The sequence below is a fragment of the Pantherophis guttatus genome, chromosome 4, assembly GCF_059756535.1.
Source record: "Pantherophis guttatus breed Tessera chromosome 4, ASM5975653v1, whole genome shotgun sequence".
NCBI classification, from domain to species: Eukaryota; Metazoa; Chordata; class Lepidosauria; order Squamata; family Colubridae; genus Pantherophis; species Pantherophis guttatus.
The window spans coordinates 15,530,318-15,549,481 of NC_142066.1; the positions used below are offsets into that span (position 1 = coordinate 15,530,318).

The 19,164-nt window shown below is 38.4% G+C and overlaps 1 protein-coding gene across 1 annotated transcript; it reads right to left on the minus strand.

Moving 5' to 3' along the window:
* Positions 1 to 500: 500 nt before the first annotated feature.
* Positions 501 to 12,159, minus strand: LOC132709193 (vomeronasal type-2 receptor 26-like). Its single transcript, XM_060682170.2, has 5 exons — positions 11,684 to 12,159; positions 8,935 to 9,226; positions 3,785 to 4,000; positions 2,786 to 2,912; positions 501 to 1,479 (listed from the first exon to the last, which is right to left on the minus strand). Exons 1-5 carry the CDS (start codon positions 11,941 to 11,943, stop codon positions 578 to 580), a joined length of 1,797 nt encoding a protein of 598 aa, XP_060538153.2. The 5' UTR covers positions 11,944 to 12,159; the 3' UTR covers positions 501 to 577.
* Positions 12,160 to 19,164: the final 7,005 nt, after the last annotated feature.

Genomic DNA, 19,164 nt, shown 5'->3' on the forward strand with positions numbered 1-19,164 from the left:
GGTGCATGCATTGCTTTGGTCCAGCCCACACCATCCCGGCAGGCACACATGTGCACAGGAGGTCTGACTTTAACACCCCTGGACTAGAATATCTTTCCTTTGTGATAGTCAAAGTACTTTAAATGATTCATTTGGTGATCTTGTTAATTTATTACTACTTGACTTTTTAATTGTACAGTAGTAGATTTTTTCCTATATTTCCTTTTTTCTTGTATGCATGTTGGAATATTAATGCAGCTACCTGAGATTAAAAAAGGAGAAATAAATAGTTTCAGAGAAGAGAAGAGAAGAGAAGAGAAGGGAAGGGAAGGGAAGGGAAGGGAGGAGGGGAGGGGAGAGCAGAGGAGAGGAGAGGAGAGGAGAGGAGAAGAGAAGAGAAGAGAAGAGAAGAGAAGAGAAGAGAAGAGAAGAGAAGAGAAGAGAAGGAATTTGGTAATTTTTGAGGGCCTATCTACATCAGTCTTTACTGCAGCAGGAATAAATACACCATCAAGGAAAAATGTTCTTTAAAACTACTTCTCAAAATCACCCTTTATTCCTGAAGGCATGCCCTCATAATGCCCTCATAATCTAACATTTATGTCTTTTTTCGAATAAGCTGTTCTCGATTATTCAGTTCAGGTCTTACCACAATAATATAGCATTTAGGAAAAAAGATGCAACTGAATAACCCAGCGCTGGAGGCCAAGATGGAGAAGATCTCCACAGCCACCATGTATTTTCCTTTGGTGCATAAATAGGTTGGGATGAATGACAACCAAACACTGCAAAACACCAGCATGCTGAAGGTGATGAACTTGGCTTCATTAAAACTGTCTGGCAACTTTCTGGCTAGAAAGGCCACAGTGAAACAGATAATAGTCAGAAAACCCATGTAGCTCAAAATGCAATAAAACATAATAACTGAGCCTTCATTACATATAAGAATGACTTCCTTAGTCATTGAGTGCACATCCACATCAGGGAATGGGGGGGAAGTTGTCAGCCACAAAACACAGATTCCTGCTTGAAATATGGAGCATGTGAACACAATGGAATAGGCCAGTTTTTTCCCCACCCATTTCCTCATCCTGGATCCTGGTTTGGTAGCCATGAAAGCCAAGACCACTGAAATCGTTTTTGCTAATATGCTAGAAATGGAGACAGAAAAGACGAAACCAAAAGTGGTCTGGCGAAGAAAGCAAGTTGCTTGGTTAGGTCTTCCGATAAACAACAAGGGACAGAGGAAACACAAGAGGAGGGCAATGAGAAGAGTGTAGGTGAGACTCCGATTGTTGGCTTTCACAATGGCCGTATCATGGTGCTTCAGGAAGATGCCTAGTACCAGAAGTGAGATCAGAGATAGTAAAAGTGCTGAGACAGTTGCAGCGATAGCCAAAGGATCTTCAAAAGTGAGAAAGTTTGGAATTTTAGGAAGGCATTGATCCTGGAATTTGTTTGGATAATGATCCTCTGGACAAATGAGGCATATTTCTGCATCTGAAAGCAACAATGATAAATTTACTCAGAAATCTCTGGTGTAACATGCTCACAGAAACCCAGATGTATATTCACACAGAATGTAATGCAGCAAAGTATTCTTATCTTCAATGGCCCTGAATGTTGCCTTATTATATGTAGGTACAGTTTTTATTTACTTCCTGCCTGGAGTATATGGGCAAGATTGTGATTTGTCTTTCATGCCTTTGCTTTTGAACAAGTTACAGATCCATCTTTCTATATCGTGGTTTAGGAACAAATCCTTTAGATTAACCAGAAAGTTTCTTCAAATAGTTTTCTAATAGCTCTTGACAACTACTGCTTTTTAAATGTTCACGTAAAATGCCTTGAAATCAGTGGTGGGATTCAGCCAATTCGCACCATTTCGGGACAACCAGTTGTTAATTTTCTGAGCAGTTTGGCAAACTGGTTGTTGGAAGAAATCATTAGGGCAGAGAACCAGTTGTTAAATTACTTGAATCCCACCACTGCTTGAAATGGACAAATAGTTGACAAATACAATCAACCACATTCTTCCAGGACATATCTGCAACTTTACAGAATGAATCTTCTCTCAAGTCTTCTTTTAGCTGATAAGATTGCATTTATTACTCTCTCTCCTTATTTTTTCATTCTTGATCCTAAACTATTAAATTCAGTTTCTAGATTATTTTGTTCAATTCTTTTCCAGATTAGATGATTAGCTGTTATTAAATGAACTATTATGAAATATTATTTGTGAAGTTCATTTAACCTAAAAAGAGTGATTCTAACAGTCAAATGCCAATGGAGAAATGTTGGAAGATCAACAACTGAGTTCTCTAACTACCGTATTTTTCGAAGTATAAGACACGTTTCCCCCCCCAAAAAGGGTGAAAATTTGGGTGCATCTTATACACCAAATGTAGCCCTGCCCACCCGCTGGATCCCACCCTTTTAAATATTTAGTTACCATATTTTATGGAGTAATAGGCAATGGCAATCCCTGCAGCCTGAAACAGCTAATCAGGCTGTGCTGAAGCTGAAACAGGCTGTTTGCTGCTTGCTGCTAGGAGGTAAATTGCTGGGAGGCAGAGGCAGATTTTTTTCCTTGTTTTCCTCTCCCAAAAAGGTAGGTGCATCTTATAGTCTGGAGCATCTTATACTCCAAAAAATATGGTAACTAAATATTTATAAAGGAAAAGTTGCATTCCAGATCATTTAATTTTTTTAAAAAAATATTTTATATACATACTGAATCTGGAGAACAGTTTCTTACATTTTTTTCCCTGAACCACTTTCTATACCTTTGCATAGTGTATCCTACCCTCTTGGTTTGAGAACATCCCATCTGGACATGGAGCACAATCATAGCAGCAAAATTTCTCTCCCTCCTTCTTTTTCTTACTGTAGCCAGGATGGCACTTTTCATTGCACAGGGAAAGAGGTGGTACCTATCCAAAAATATAGAAATGGTTCTAGTATTAAGGAAATCCCTGGAGGATCCATCTCACATTTGATGCTTCATTCGATGTATTTGGAGGAACCATCTACTATGTGTTTCCAGAATAGGAAACTGTATCTCTTCCATGAAGATTTTCATTCCTACAATGATGGATGTTTCAAGTAAGATAGCACAAAATAAAATAACCCACTGATTTAATAATTTTTTCCAGATTGTTAAGACATACATAGACATCTAATTGTTTCCAGTTACTATTACTTACATATGTTTGATTGAAGCAACCCAGTGTGTTTATCCCAAGGGGTTTTTCCAAAAAGCAACTGGAATTTCCTGGTGTTTTCCTTGAAAATGTTTCTCTTCTCCTCCAAAGAAGTTTCCCCAGGATGGGAAGAGAAATGTTTTCAAGGCAAAAAGAAAGTCCAGCTGTCTTTTGGAAAAGCACCTTTGGGACAACCATGACCTGGGTGATTGAGAATCTCTATGGACATTCAGTGAGTTTACACAATATGATAAATAAAAATCAAAATAAAATTGGGGTTCTGCCTGTTTTAGAACACGGTCATCATATGAGTATTTTTCATGAAATAGGCTATTGCATTAAGTCATTCCATTGCTTCATCTGTTTGGGCATGATGTACCAATGCAGGAATTAAGTTTGTTAACCCCAGTTTGGAATTTACTATCTTCTGTGTAGTCAGAGAATGAATGTTTCCAATTCAACTGATTTTCTAGTTTCTTTGTAGGAGGAACTTTCTGTGTGATCAAAAAGGTCTTCTCTGGACCAGGAATCATTGTCCTGATCTACTAGCATCATTGGAAGTGAACATTGTTCTTTCAAAAACATTATTGTTATTTTCTCACCTGAGTGAAATCTCTCTCCCATTCAATTTTATCTTCATCAATAGTAAATCCTTTGTGAGGATCCAACCTTCCAATATGGACCTTGATATAGGAATTATTAGGAAAAGTGACCAAGTTTGTAATATCAAATCCGCCTGCCAATTCTCCATGTTCATTAAATGTGATTTCATCTCCAGCACTATTGTTGAATGAAATCCTCTGAAGAAATGAATGAAGCTGCATAAGAAAGAAAAATAAGGTAACAGGCTGTAAAGGATTGCAATGTCTTTTCTCCTGGGGGAGAAAAGATGCCCCCTGTTTGAAAGGCAAATCACACAACAAGGCAATGATTAAAATAGTAAATGTTAACTTGGATTCTTTTCTTTTCTTTAAAACACAAAACTGTATCTCACTTACTTTGGGTATGTCCTGAGGGGAAATTCATTGCAGAAAGCAATTGTGTTCAGAACAATTAGCAGTAAAAGTGACACCAGCCAGAGCATAGAAAAACCTCAAAGATGTAGTGCAAGATCAGAAAATGTGGCCCATAGAATCATGGAGAGTCGGACATGATCAGCGATGGTATTCAGCTGGTTCGGACCAGTTCACCCGCACCGGTAGCAGAAATCACAGGTGGGCCTGCCTACCCGCCCACCTGCCCTGGCTCTATGTCATCCTATTTAGGTACTTTTTATGGCCAGGCGCATGCATGGAAGGTGCACGCACCAGCAAAGCAGATGCATGGAAAGCCAGGAGCACGCGTGGATGGGGCACGTGCACTCACATTTGCAAACCGGTAGGGAAAGTAAGTAAATACCACCCGTGGACATGACTGAATGGATAACATCATCAACATCATCATTATTTTCTTTAAATGATTAAGTAATAAATTTTGGGAGTGATTTAGGACTTACTCTAATTAGGAAGGTTCAGATGGGAAGGTACTTGCATGAGATTTTTTCTTAAATTAAATATACATCCACACTCTCCCTTTATATGTGATCATACATTTCTACAAACAAGAGACTCATAGAAAGGAGATGAACCTTATCTAAATGCTGCACTGAGAGGAAGATTTATTCAGACATGGACTGCTGTGATGTAAGCATTCTAGAAATATTCCAATTCTAGGAGTTCCAGAAAGAGATTAAATTTTGTCAAATGGACAAATTACCTGGAGAAAATATGGTAGACTCCCCCAGAAATGAAGAAGAAAAGAGCCTTGGTGGTGCAGCAGACTAAAGTGCTGTTAAGTAGCATCAGTTGCCTGCAATTATTGCAAGTTCAAATCTCACCAGACTCAAGGTTGACTCAGCCTTCCATCCTTTCGAGGTAGGTAAAATAAGGACCCGGATTGTGGGGGCAATAAGCTGACTTTGTATAAAAAAGAACACTGCTTATGGGGGCCCGAAAGCCCTACTAAGCAGGTATATACAAAAGTATGAAGGCTATTGCTTAATGCATTGTAAGCCACCCTGAGTCTCCAGAGAAGGGCGGCATATAAATCGAACCAATAAATAAATAAAATAAATAAACATTGGGAGATCAGGAATATATCATAGATACATCCATATGATTGCCTTATTTGTATGACTTAAGCCCATGATGGTGAACCTATGGCACGTGTGCCACAGGTGGCATACGGAGCCATATTGGTGGGCACACGAGCGTTGCCTGAGCTCAGCTTCAGCACGTGCTGGCCAGCTGATTTTTGGGCCTTCTGGGTCCACCAGAACTTGGCAAACGGTCTGTTTCTGACCTCCGGAGTGGGGAAGGCTGTTTTTGCCCCCCCCAGGCTCCTGCCAAAAGTGGGGGTAGCATGGAGCATGGAGGGGTTGCACAATCATGTGTGGGGGGGGGGCAGGGTGTATAGAATTATGGGTGTGGGCACGTGTGCGAGTGACTACCCCGCACTACCCCAGCTTTTGGCACATGATGGCAAAAAGGTTAGCCATCACTGACTTAAGCCATGGAATGGCCATGGAATATATTCTTCCAATATCAAAGGGATTGTCACAAACAAAATGTGATCAACCTGTTTTCCAAAGCCCCTAAGAACAGGACAGGAAGCAATGGAAACTAATCCTAGAAGTAAGAATAATTTTTCTGATAATTAGAACAATTAATCACTGGCATGACTTGCCTCCAGCAGTTGTGGGTGCTCCAACACTGGAGGTATTTAAGAAGAGATTGGACAACCATTTGGCTCAACCAGAAGGTTTACTGCTTGAACATGAGGTTGGAGAAGACCTCTAAGGCAGTGGTGGGTTTCAATTTTTTTACTGTGTGGCTTGGTGGGTATGGCTTGGTGGACATGGCAAGGGAAGGATACTGTAAAATCTCCATTCTGACCCCAGTCCAGGGGAATGATATTGTAAAATCTCCATTCCCTCCCCACTCTAGGGGCAGGTTACTGCAAAATCCCTATTTCCTCCCAATCAGCTGGGACTCAGGAGGCAGAGAATAGATGGGGGCAGGGCCAGTCAGAGATGGTATTTACCGGTCCTCTGAACTACTCAAAATTTCCGCTACCCGTTCTCCAGAACTGGTCAGAACCTGCTGAAACCCACCTCTGCTCCAAGGTCCTTTCCAACTCTGATATTGTATGCTCAATGTCATTCTGTTATTCACAAATCCATGCAGGCTTCTGATAACACTGTGGAGGTCTTTCGTCTTTCAAAATTCACCTTATAATTTTTGGGACTTCTGGTGATCTCCCAATAAAAGCATGAACTGGATGTGATCCCGCCTAGCATTCAAGAACAAAAAAGGTCAGGTGGATCTTGTCAATATTTTTAAACATTGTGTTTTGCCATTCAAGTGATATTACCATATCTACAGACAAGAATCCTATAGAAAGGAGAGAAATCTTTTCTAAGCTTTGTACTGAGAGACCAATTTATTCACTCATGGACTAATGTGATATAAACATTCTAGAAACATCAATTCCAGATGTTCCAGAAAAAGACTGAATTTTGTCAGATGGACAAAATACCTGAGGAAAATATGGTAGACTGCCCCAGAAATGAAGAAGTTTGGGAGATCAGGAAGATTTTACAGATACATGTCTATGGTTACCTTAGAGGTAATCACTAGCAGACCTTCAATGTCCTTTTCCAACTCTGTTGTTCTGTCATCCTGTTATTAACAAGTCCATGCAAGCTTTTGGAAACACCATGGAGTTATTTCGTGTTTCAGAATCTACCCTATAACTTTTGAATGTCCAATTAAAGCACCAACTGGATATGACTCCACTTAGCATCGAAGAACAGAAAAGGTCAGCTGGATCTTGCCAGTTTTTAAAAAAGGTTTTTATTGCCTTTTGTCATTGAAGTAATATTACCTGCCATGGTTTTATATTCTGAGGTGACAGTCTGCCTCCGTGTTTCAACGGTCTGTGGTTGATTCTGGTTGAGTACATTGCATGTAAGGTATGAGCCAATGCATAGACAGAATTATATATACTATAACTATGACCGAGCATGCTCATTTCAAAGTATGGTGCAGGAAGATCCTTTAAGGTTTTCTTTCTATTACATGGTAGAAAGGCGAGACTTAACACATTGATTTTGAAAAGGAAACAGTTGAATGCTTGTGACCAGAATTCATGGATAAAACCATCTTTTTCTTCCCAAAAGGGATTGACAGTCTCAAGAAATTGTTGAAAACCTTGAATTTGCATTGCGTGAATGTTGAAAGAAAGAGCTCCATGGAAGATTTGGGGTTTAACATCAATAATCTTTTGAAAGTGAAATAAAGTGAAATCAATTTGGGCTGTAGTAACCCATACCCTTTTTGGACTGTACTTCTCCTTTTCCCATGGAAATATATATTGCATGGTCTGAGTTGTTTGTATAGCGACTGCCAACCAAATAATGGATGCAGTTTCTCCATGAACAAGGACAACTTTAGCTGTACTTAGCATAAAATTCTTCAAAATGTCCATTCTCTCAAAGATCATTGTACCTATTTCATCAAAAAAATAGATATGTTTTGTCAACCTTTCTGAGAAAGCTGGACAGATTCCTTTCTGTAGAAGCATTTGCTCAACTGTCCGTAAGAAATATGTTCCACTCTCATCATCTGTAGCCATGAGTCCAAGCCATCTCCATTGGAAATACAGAAGCAATTGGACAAGTCCTTGGTACTGAAGTAATTCACTGGGAACCATGCGGAGAAACCGAGTGGAATGGATCTGATCATTGGATGCTTGTTGAAATGAGCCATATGAAATCTCAAAAAAAAAAAAAAAGTGAAAATTTCAGAGTTCAAACAGGGATTCTAGGTCCCCACCACCACCCCAGGAGTCATTGCTTCATTAATTTATTTAAGCACATATTTTCTTATCCAGAAATGCCATTACAAGCCTGCCAATGAAGACTCTAAGTTATCTGGACAAAAGTGTCTGAAGATTGAATTATGGCAACTAGATAATTTTATTCATTAAAGGTAAAGGTAAAGATTTCCCTCGCACATATGTGCTAGTCGTTCCCGACTCTAGGGGTCGATGCTCATCTCTGTTTCAAAGCCAAAGAGCCAGCCAAAGATGTCTCCATGGTCATGTGGCAGGCATGACTAAATGCCAAAGGTGCACAGAATGTTGTTATCTTCCTACCAAAGGTGATCCCTATTTTCTACTTAATTTTTTTACATGCTTTCGAACTGCTAGGTTGGCAGAAGCTGGGACAAGTAACGGGAGCTCACCCCATTACACAACACTAGGAATTTTGAACCGCTGAACTGCTGACTTTTCGATCGACAAGCTCAGTGTCTTAGCCACTGCGCCCGTTATTGATTAGCTAGAGTCATTTTGGTGCTCATCCAGTTGTTTGCCCTTGCTTTCTTCCTAGGGTTGAGAGTGACTGGCCCAAGGTCATCCAGCTGACTTCATTTCAAGACAGGATCAGAAATCCTGTCACTAGGTTTCCAGCCTGGTGCCTTCACCGTTACAACAAACTGGCTCCTAATATTCAAATTAGTCATGCCTAATTTAAATCATGGTATCTGACTCTAGTGCATGCCTTTATGAATATGATACTGTAAATACTGAAATCAATTCAGCTCTTTCTGTTTATACCTTATCATGTCACTCTAACCCAAAGAACCATTAGACTGTCAGCATCAATGAAGGGGAAGAATTAATAAAAAATGGAGGCATTCTCATTTATTACCTGTGGAATCTTATAAAGATGTAAGATATCTGCCATGCGTGAGGTTGTATCAGAGCCAAATCCCCCAATAACTCCTATTACGTTTTTCTGACTGCCACATTTGTAGTTTGGAATGAACTCTTGTGAAGTGAAGAGCAGGTCCAAAATGGTGTGGTAAGTCATCTTTGAATCAGAGTAGCTGTCAAAGATGTGGAACCCAAGAGTAACATTGGGTAAAATCTTGGGATTGTTATTGATCTCATCAATAGCAAAGACCAAAGCTAGAATATGCTGGTAGAACTTGGTCACCACTCTGGAAATGGAGGACATTTTTGTTAGATGATAGTTTTAAACAGTGCACAAAATCAGTATGTTTAGGGTATACTGATGTAGTTTTGAATGGACAATTGCATGTACGTAGTTTTGAATGGAAAATTATATGTGCCTCAGTATACAAAAGGAGCACAATTTAAGTAAAGTTAATCAAATCAAATGAGCCTGGTGGCTCAGCAGACTGATAGCATTGTGATTAACACCAGCTGTCTGCAATTACTGTAAGTTCGAATCTCACCAGGCTCAAGGTTGACTTAGCCTTCCATCCTTTCTAAGGTAGGTAAATTGAGGACCCAGTTTGTGGGGGCAATAAGCTTTGTATAAATATACAAAAGTATGAAGGCTATTGCTTAACACATTGTAAGCTGCCCTGAGTCTCTGGAGAAGGGCGGCATATAAATCAAATTAAAAAAAAAAATTAGCATCCTCTTTGAAAATGTATTGTGATTATCCTGGAATGAATTCAGGCTTTCATGCCACAACATGAAACATGTTTTGATCAGTTTTTAACCAAAGAAATCTTTGATTTCTCAGAGCTGTTCTCAGTAGCATGGAGTTGTCAAAACAGAATGTTAATTCCACTTTTTTCTTTTTGAAAGCTTGAAAATGGAAAGCAATGGATGAATAAACTTTTAAAAAGTCAGACTACTGATTTTTGTATCTTAGTGTTGATACCCTGAACTGCAGTCATTCAGGGCTTAAACTGGGTTATCCCGATAATTTTGTCAATAATCTTCTCATCGTTCCTATCACCCATCTCCTCCCACTTATGACTGTATGACTGTAACCTTGTTGCTGGTATCCTTAAGATTTATATTGACTGTTTCCCTATGACTATCATTAAGTGTTGTACCTTTTGATTCTTGACGAATGTAACTTCTTTTATGTACTCCGAGAGCGTATGCATCAAGACAAATTCCTTGTGTGTCCAATCACACTTGGCCAATAAAGAATTCTATTCTATTCTATTCTATTCTATTCTATTCTATTCTATTCTATTCTATTCTATTCTATTCTATTCTATTCTATTCTATTCATAACTGGCAGAATGGCTAAATCCATTCCTAAGAAATCATCTACACAGGCTCAAATCCGTTCATGTGTATAGAAACCTAAAACAGTGTCTGTTATATGAATATAAGGACTAATAAAATACACATCGAAAGGATATGAATAGTCACTAATAAGAATCAGCATAGGAAAAAATAGAGCAAACGAAACTTGTATTATTGAGGACAACATTTGAACTTATCTCTGAACTTTAGCGAAAGGCCTAATATGAAGAAATTTAAACCCACAATAGGTGGTCCTGATCATTAAACATCTTATTTTATTATGGTTTTCCAATATACTTTATACCTCTTTTTTTTTCTATTTTCAGATCATGTATTCCTTACAAATTTCAAAATAAGGTGTGTTTTATATCCCTTTATAAATATAATTCTGGCATAATTATGTCTGTTCTTTCATTTTCCCCTTCTATAAATAAAAGACTCAAAATCTGTGCATTAGAACTGGAAGTCAGGAAGGAGACATTAGGGATCTCTGCAGATTTTGTCATTGTGTCCTTTTGGAATAATATTCTCCTATGTACTAAAGTAGACCACAGCTGGATTTCCAAGTATTCTGTTGATCATATGAGAAGATTCTCCTCACAGTGAAAGCTTGAACATTTCACTTTATTCTCACCAAATTACTGCTGTCTATTTAATACTGTCCATCCATCCATCCATCCATCCATCCATCCATCCATCCATCCATCCAAATTCTGTTAATAATATGAGAAGATTCTCCTCACAGTGAAGCTTGAACACTTCACTTTATTCTCAACAAATCACTGCTGTCTATTTGATACTGTCCATCCATCCAGTTTTTGTATTACTGGACTGATTTAACTGGCAAAGACTTGGATTGATTTAAAGACTATGAGATTGTTTTTCACTATAAAGTAAACTTCTGATAAACCAGTTTGCACATCTCTTATTCGTTGCTCTCAGCAACGTTTCTCTGTGCTCTACACTCTGCTGGTTGGTAACACAACAACAATATCCTTAACACATCCATCCATCCATCCATCCATCCATCCATCCATCCATCCATCCATCCTATTATCCATCCTTCCATCCATCCTTCCATCCACCAAAATTCTGTTGATAATATGAGAAGATTCTCTTCACAGAGAAGCTTGAACATTTCACTGTATTCTCAACAAACAACTGTTATCTATATCCACCCACCCACCCACCCACCCACCCATCCATCCATCCATCCATCCATCCAACCATCCATCCATCCATCCATCCATCCATCCATCCATCCATCCATCCATCCATCTATCCTTTTAGAATAAAATACTCTGCAAACAATCAAATAAACATGAAAATAATGTAATTTTTATAGGCTAGTGTTCACACTGGGGGTGATAAAAACCTCTTACATTGGTATGCTAGGTGACTCCTGAGAAGGGTGTTTGTTGAACAAAATATTGAAGAAAATGTAATGGATATGAGACACCATCCCACCAATGAAGAAATTGCCTGGTTCATACCATTCATGTGGGATATAGAGAGGATCTTGTCCACTGCATGAAAAGGCATGTGAGTTGTTCACCCCATTGAGGAGAAAGAAGAGAAAAAACAGAACCAGCATCACTCCCATTCTGAAGACAATGTTCCCTCTGCACATTAAACCTTCCATTTCTCTCTACTACATTATTGCAACTGTTGGCCAGATTTCAATTTGAGTGACTAGATGACTGACAGCTTTATTTCCCAGAGGACCTTGCATTCTCTCTATCAGAATATCTTGCCTTCAGAAGTTGTGGGTGCTCCATCACTGGAGGCTTTTAAGAAGAGACTGAACAGCCTCCTGTCTGAAATGGTATAGGATCTCCTGCTTGAGCAGAGGGTTAGGCCAAAAGACCTCCAAGGTCCCTTCCAACCCTGATGTTGTATGTTCAATGTTCTTCATGTCCCTCAAATTACAAAAGCAGGCTTTGAGAATCACCTGAGAATCAATATTTGAAATCCGATTTATTCATTATGAGAGAGAAGCTGGCCAAAGTAACAGAGCCCTCCTATTCTCTTGTCTATTGACAAAATGCCAGGGTGAATATAAAATATTTGATTTAGTTGATTCCTCTTCTAGAAAGCCTTTGGAGGTTTTAGCACTGAGGAATATTATAGTGATGTTGATAGTTAGAATTAGTTGCATAAATTCTGTTGGGACATGAAAACCTTACAGGCTGTTAAATACACTGATGAGTTCTGGAAGTCCAAAATAAACAACTGAAGTAATAAACAATTCAATTAAAGAATGATGGAAGTCAACTGCTTCCCTTTCGCCTTTCAGCTCCTTCCCATATTGGGGTAGACCAGGTGCTTCGATAGAAAAACACTTAATCTCTCCCCTGGCTCAAGGTGATAAAGGGAAGAGAACTTGTGGCTCAGAGGTTAACACAACTGCCTAATATGCAGGCAGCCCAAGTTCGAATCTGAGTAAGGGTATGGCTAGCTGATGACAGATAAATAGCTTGAAATAGATCTATACTAGTCTCCCTTTATCTCTTTACCAGCAAATATAAATTTGGTATAAATTGGTTTGTCGTGAATGCGATTACTTGAGGGCTCCTGGATTGGAGCTGAAAGGCGAAAGGGAAGCAGTATGCTCCCTCCCATATTGGGGTAGACCAGGTGCTTCGATAGAAAAACACTATATACAGTATGTTGCTCCTAGAAGCACGAAGCTGAAAACACCAGCCTGAAGATGACGAATGAGACTTCGTCGAAACATCGCCAAGACACTTCCAATTTTATGCAGGAGAAAACCCGAATAACCACACACACACACACACACATGCAAGTCTTGGCATATTCGGGTCTTTTCCCATGTAAGATTGAGAGTATCAGTCTCTCGCCATGAGGTCGCCAAGATACTCTCATTCTTACACGAGAAAAGACTCAAATACGCCAAGACTTGCATACCTCTATCCGTGAAAATCTACAAACAAACACACACACACACACACACACACACACACACACACACACGTGGCTTTTATAAAACTATAAACAAACCATAACATTCCTGAATCATCAACTGGTTATCCATTTTATTAAAAAAAAAACAACCCCTTTTGATACAACCTCTTCTTAAAACTAAAGCTATGATAAAGCAGCATTTTGTTGTTCTGTTGTTCCAATACCTGCTTAGCTGTTCCAGCTTAGATTCCAAAAGAAAGTGAAAGAAAGTGAGAGGAATGGCCTAACACACCAAGTACTTCAAAAAGAATGTTAGGGTCATATATCTGAGAGCAGTCTTGAGAATAAAATTGTAGTTTATTTGAAATAGTTACTGATCATTGATTGATTGATTAATATACATATGTGAGGAGAACAACTGATTATATGAATTGATGCCATAATCAGCTCATTGGGGTTTTCAGGAGGATCCATCTCTAGCCTAGTTCTTCAAGTCTTCCTATGGACCCCTGTCACTACTTTAATAGAGTCCATCCATCTTGCTGCTGGTCATCCTCTTCCTCTTTTACAGAACAGAACAGAACAGAACAGAACAGAACAGCTGAGTTGGAAGGGACCTTGGAGCTCTTCTAGTCCAAACTCCTGCTTAATCACATGAAGGCGAACCTATGGCATGCGAGCCACAGGTGGCACACGTAGCCATATCAGTGGGCACACGAGCTCAGCTCTGGCGCGCTTGCGCGCACCAGCCAGCTGATTTTCGGGTCTTCTGGGCCCACCAGAAGTAGGGAAAGAGGCTGTTTTCTGCCTCCAGAGTGCCTGGGGTGGGGGTGAGGGTGGGGAAGGGCCATTTTTTCTTTCTCACCTGGCCCCAGGGCCTCTCTAGGAGTCTGGGGAGGGTGAAAATAGCCTTCCCCACCCCCCTGGAGGTCCTCCAGAGGCCCAAAACAGCCCGTTTGACAACTTCCAGTCCAGAGAGGCCCTGGAGCCAGGTGAGAAAGAAAAATGGGCCTACCGGGCCATCACTTGCCAGGAGCAGGGGGAGGGGGGCATGCGTGCATGCGTGGCACACGATGGCAAAAAGGTTAGCCATCACTGCCCTATACCATTTCAGATAAGTGACTGACCAATCTCTTTTTAAAAACCTCCAGTGTTGGGGGAACTTCTGAAGGCAAGTTGTTCCACTGGTTGATTATTCTTACTGTTGGGAAGTTTCTCCTTAATTCCACGTTGCTCCCTCTCCTTGATTAGTTTCCATTCATTGTTATTTGTCCTGCTTTCTGGTGCTTTGGAAAATAGATGGATGCCCTCTTCTTTGTGGCAGCCCCTCAAATATTAGAACATCATTAGCATGTCATCCCTAAGTCACTTTTTCTCTTGGTTAGTTTCCATCTTCTTGTCTTTAATTTTGGTGCTTTGGAAAATAGTTTGACCACCTCATTAAGTGGTCCTCCTTAAATATTCAGTTTGGAGATTTGATTAGAAAGCTATTAATCTAACTAGGTTCATTAAAATATTTGCAATCAGTGACCCACAACACATAGACACACTTTGAGGATTCAATTCAACTACTCTTAACATTTTGAACGGAGAAATTATTTTAAGTTGGAGCAAAGCAATGCATCAAGTTTCATCAAGAGGTGATTTGCATAGAGGTAGTCCTTGATTGAGCCCAAAATTCCTGTTGCTAAGCGAGACAGAGGTTAAGTGAGTTTTGCCCCATTTTATGACTTTTCTTTCCACAGTTAAGTGAATCACTGTAATTGTTAAGTTAGTAACATGACAGTTAAATGAATCTGACTTCCCCATTGACTTTGCTTGTCAGAAGTTTGCACAAAGTGATCACATGACCCTAGGATAATGCAACTGTCTGGTTCCACTGAGCTGGTAGCAGTGACGATATGATGTCACCGAACCGGTTCTGGGGGCCCCGCCCCCCACCCTCCACCCACTCCCCGCATCATTCTTACCTTTTATTTGACCCCACCCCTAATCTATTGCTGCCTCCTGAGTCCCAGCTGATGGCTAGAGGGAAAAAAACTGTTTAAACTCTTGCTGCAGGGCTTCAAAGGGTTGCCCTACAGCTGATCAGTGTTAAAAGAAAACAAATGAGTAGACCGGTGCCTGCAAAAATACATGAGTAGATCAGTGCCTGCAAAAACAAATGGGTAGACCGGTACAGCTCTGCAAGCAGTTAAAAGCTTGGTAGACCAGTATCTCTGCTAAATCCTAAAGAATTGTCACATGACCATCAAGCCACGCCCACAAAATAAGCCATGCCCACAGAACCGGTAGTAAATAATTTTAGAACTGAACTGTCATAAATATGAACCAGTTGCCAAGTATTCAAATTTTGATCGTGTGACCACAGGGAAGCTGCAATGGTCATAAGTGTGAAAACCAGTTATAAGTCACTTTTTTCCCAGTGCTTTTGTTAATGAATGGTCATTAACAAATGATTGTAAGTTGAGGACTACCTGTATTTCTAGTCTCCCAGGGAATCGCAGACCAACAAACCAACAATCTATGAAAGACTACTTTCTTTCCACGCTACAAGATTTCATCTTCATGTCTGTCTTTTTTTATTTTTATTTTTAAACAAATATATAAAAAAAACAAATAAAAACCATCTTCAATACAAATACAAACAGTGTGTCGGTTGGTTACAAGTCTTTTGTGCATCTTCACTCTATTCATATATATCCATGTATTATTATCCTCATTAATCATATGTTTAACTATGGCTGTTTCTTCTCTCATTTCATACAGAATAGTCTAAGATTTGAGTTAATTTGTATTCATTCTCCTAAATCATTCCAATAACAGTACATCTTTATATTGTATTTTATATAATTCTACATTTCTTGCATTAGAAAAATCTCTACCATATTTCATTTCCGTGTCTTTTTATCTAACCATTGGTAAAATAAATCCCATATCTTATATTGTTTATCTTCTTGTTCTCTAATTTCAAATGTCAATTTACTCATTTCTGCACATTCCATTATTTTCTTAATAACTTCGTCTTGCGTTGACATTTTCTCATTTTTCCAATTTTTAGCAAACACAATTCTAGCTGCTGTTAATACATTCAGAATCAAATATCTCAATTCTCTATTGTATGTTTCTGGCACAATCCCTAATAAAAAAAATCTCTGGTTTAAAGTCTATGTGTTTTTGTGTCATTTTTTCCACCCATGTGTGGATTTTAGTCCAGTATCTTTTAGCTTCTGCACACGTCCACCACATATGGTAATATGAGCCCGGTATCTGATGACATTTCCAACATTTTTCTGATTTATTCTTGAACATTCTAGCAATTCTCGTCAGGGGTAAGTGCCACCTGTAAAACATCTTATACAAATTTTCTTTTTTGCAGTTGAAATTGTCATTTTATAATTTTGTGACCACAATTTTTGCCATTTCTCTAAGTCAATTCCATGTCCAGAATTTCCCCCCCAAACAATCATTGTTTCTTTAACTTGTTCATCCTCCAATTTAACCTCTAATAAATATCGATACAATTTTTAAATTATGTTTTCATCAGTGCCTGTTAAGATTTTATCTAAACTAGTCAAATTGTTATAAAATCCTTCTGTCTTGTAATCTTTATCATGTCTAGACTGTATTTGCAAATAAAACCAATTCATCTTTATACCTTGTACTTCTAATTCTTGCAAAGATTTAAGTTCACTCTTTTCATTCAGTAATTCACTATATATAACAATTTGTTCCTTTCTAAATGTTATTGAATGTGAGAATACTTCAATAGATGATAACCAGACCGGAATTTTTAAATCATGTTGTTTTTTTACCTTCTCCCAGTTTAATAGCAAAGCCTCTTGTATGAATGTCTTCTAAAATACCCCTGTATTTTTGTTTCCTTGTACCGTAAAAAGGCATGCCAACCCAATAACAAATCATGCCTTTCTAAGGTCAATAATCTGGCATTTCTTAGCATTATCCATTCCTTAATCCACATCAAACTTGTCGCTTGATAGTAGAGTTCCCAATTAGGCAAGCCAAAACCTCCTCATATTCTGGCATCTTGCAACAACTTTAATTTTATCCTCACTTTTTTACCCTGCCAAATGTATTTCAGTACTATTTTATTCAAATCTTCAAAATAATTTCCCCAATCTGATTGGAATTGTCTGAAACAATAGGATTCTAGGCAATATATTCATCTTAATCGTTGATATTCTTCCTATCAATGACAGTTGTAAATTTTCCCGCTTTGCCAAATCTATCACTATCTGTTGCTTACATTTATTATAGTTATTCTCTTTGAGTGCACTGCATCTTGCTGTCAGATATATCCCCAAGAATTTAACCTTATTTGTGACCTGCATCTTCGATATTTCCGCCAATTCTTCTTTTTGTTTTATTAACATATTTTTTTGTCAAGTTCTTCATTTTGTCTTTATTTATTTTCAAACCATATTCCATATTCTCCTATTTTGTCTATCAATTTAGTTGTTGATTCTAATGGATCTTCAAGAATAAAAACCAGATCATCAGCAAATGCTTGTAATTTGTATTCTTCCTTTTTTTTTTTGAATTTTTTTTTTGTTTAAAACAAAAAACATAAAATACATCTTTTTAGAGCAAGGATTTGATCCGGTATAAAGTAAATACAATTACTCACATTCCCTCAACCAATTTTGTTCCAAATTTCATCCATTTACATCTTAAAAAAAAAAAGAAAAAAGAAAAAGAAAAATCTTATTCTATACATTTATCATTCTACTATGCCACCCTAAATTCTAGACAATTATTTCCAAATAGACATCATTCCAAATCTTTGTCATTTTAACAATCAATATTTCATATATATTCCTCATTTCTAAGACCCATTACATTGAATCTATATCGTACCTCTCTTAAATGGCAGCTAGTATCCATAATCTTGACAAAGAATATTTTCCTCCTCTCTTAATCGTTTCTAAATCAATCAACATTTCCATCTAAAATTTGTCACTCCCAAAATACTTTATTTTGAAGTCTAATATTTAACTGGTTCATAATTTAAATAGCTATTTCCCAACAGTGTTTCCCGCCACTTCTATCTCTATTTATTTAACTGGTTCACAGTTTGGCTTAACTATTCTCCAGTATTATCTCCTCCACTTCCTCCTAGGTTTATTTTTTAGCTGGTTCACATCTTAATCAGTTGCTTTCCAGCGATGCTTTCCTCCACTTTTAACCTTACTTATTTAGGCTGGTTCACAGTATAATTTTAACTGCATACCAATGATATCTCCTTCACTCCTCCTAAATCTATTATGAAACTGATTCACAACTCAAATAGTTGCTTTCCAGCAGTGCTTCTCTCCACTCCAACCTCTATTTTTAACTAGTTCACAACTGTATTTCAGTTGCTCTCCAGGTATATTTTCCTCCACTCCTAACTTTTTAGTTTTTGGCTAGTTCACAGTTTTGCTTTAACTATTTAACCCAGCGTATGCTTTCCTCCACTCCTAACTCTATTGGCTGGTTCACAGCTTTACTTTAGCTGTTTTCCAGCATGTGCTTTCCTCCACTCCTAACTCTTATTTTTATTTTTAACTCGTTCCCAGTTTTGCTTTAACTGTTCTCCAGTATGATGCTTTCCTCCACTCCTACCTTATTTGTAAGACTAGATCACAGCTTTACTTTCACTGTTCTCCAGAATCATTTCTACATCTCTTATTCAATTATTTAGCTTTACATTAATTCACAATGTATTACTCATACTTATTTTTAAATCCATTCTCCTCCATATCTTTTTTTTTTATAATTTGATTTATATGCCGCCGTTCTCCGGAGACTCAGGGCAGCTTACAATGCGTTAAGCAATAGCCTTCATACTTTTGTATATTTATACAAAGCCATCTTATTGCCCCCACAAACTGGGTCCTCATTTAACCTACCTTAGAAAGGATGGAAGGCTGAGTCA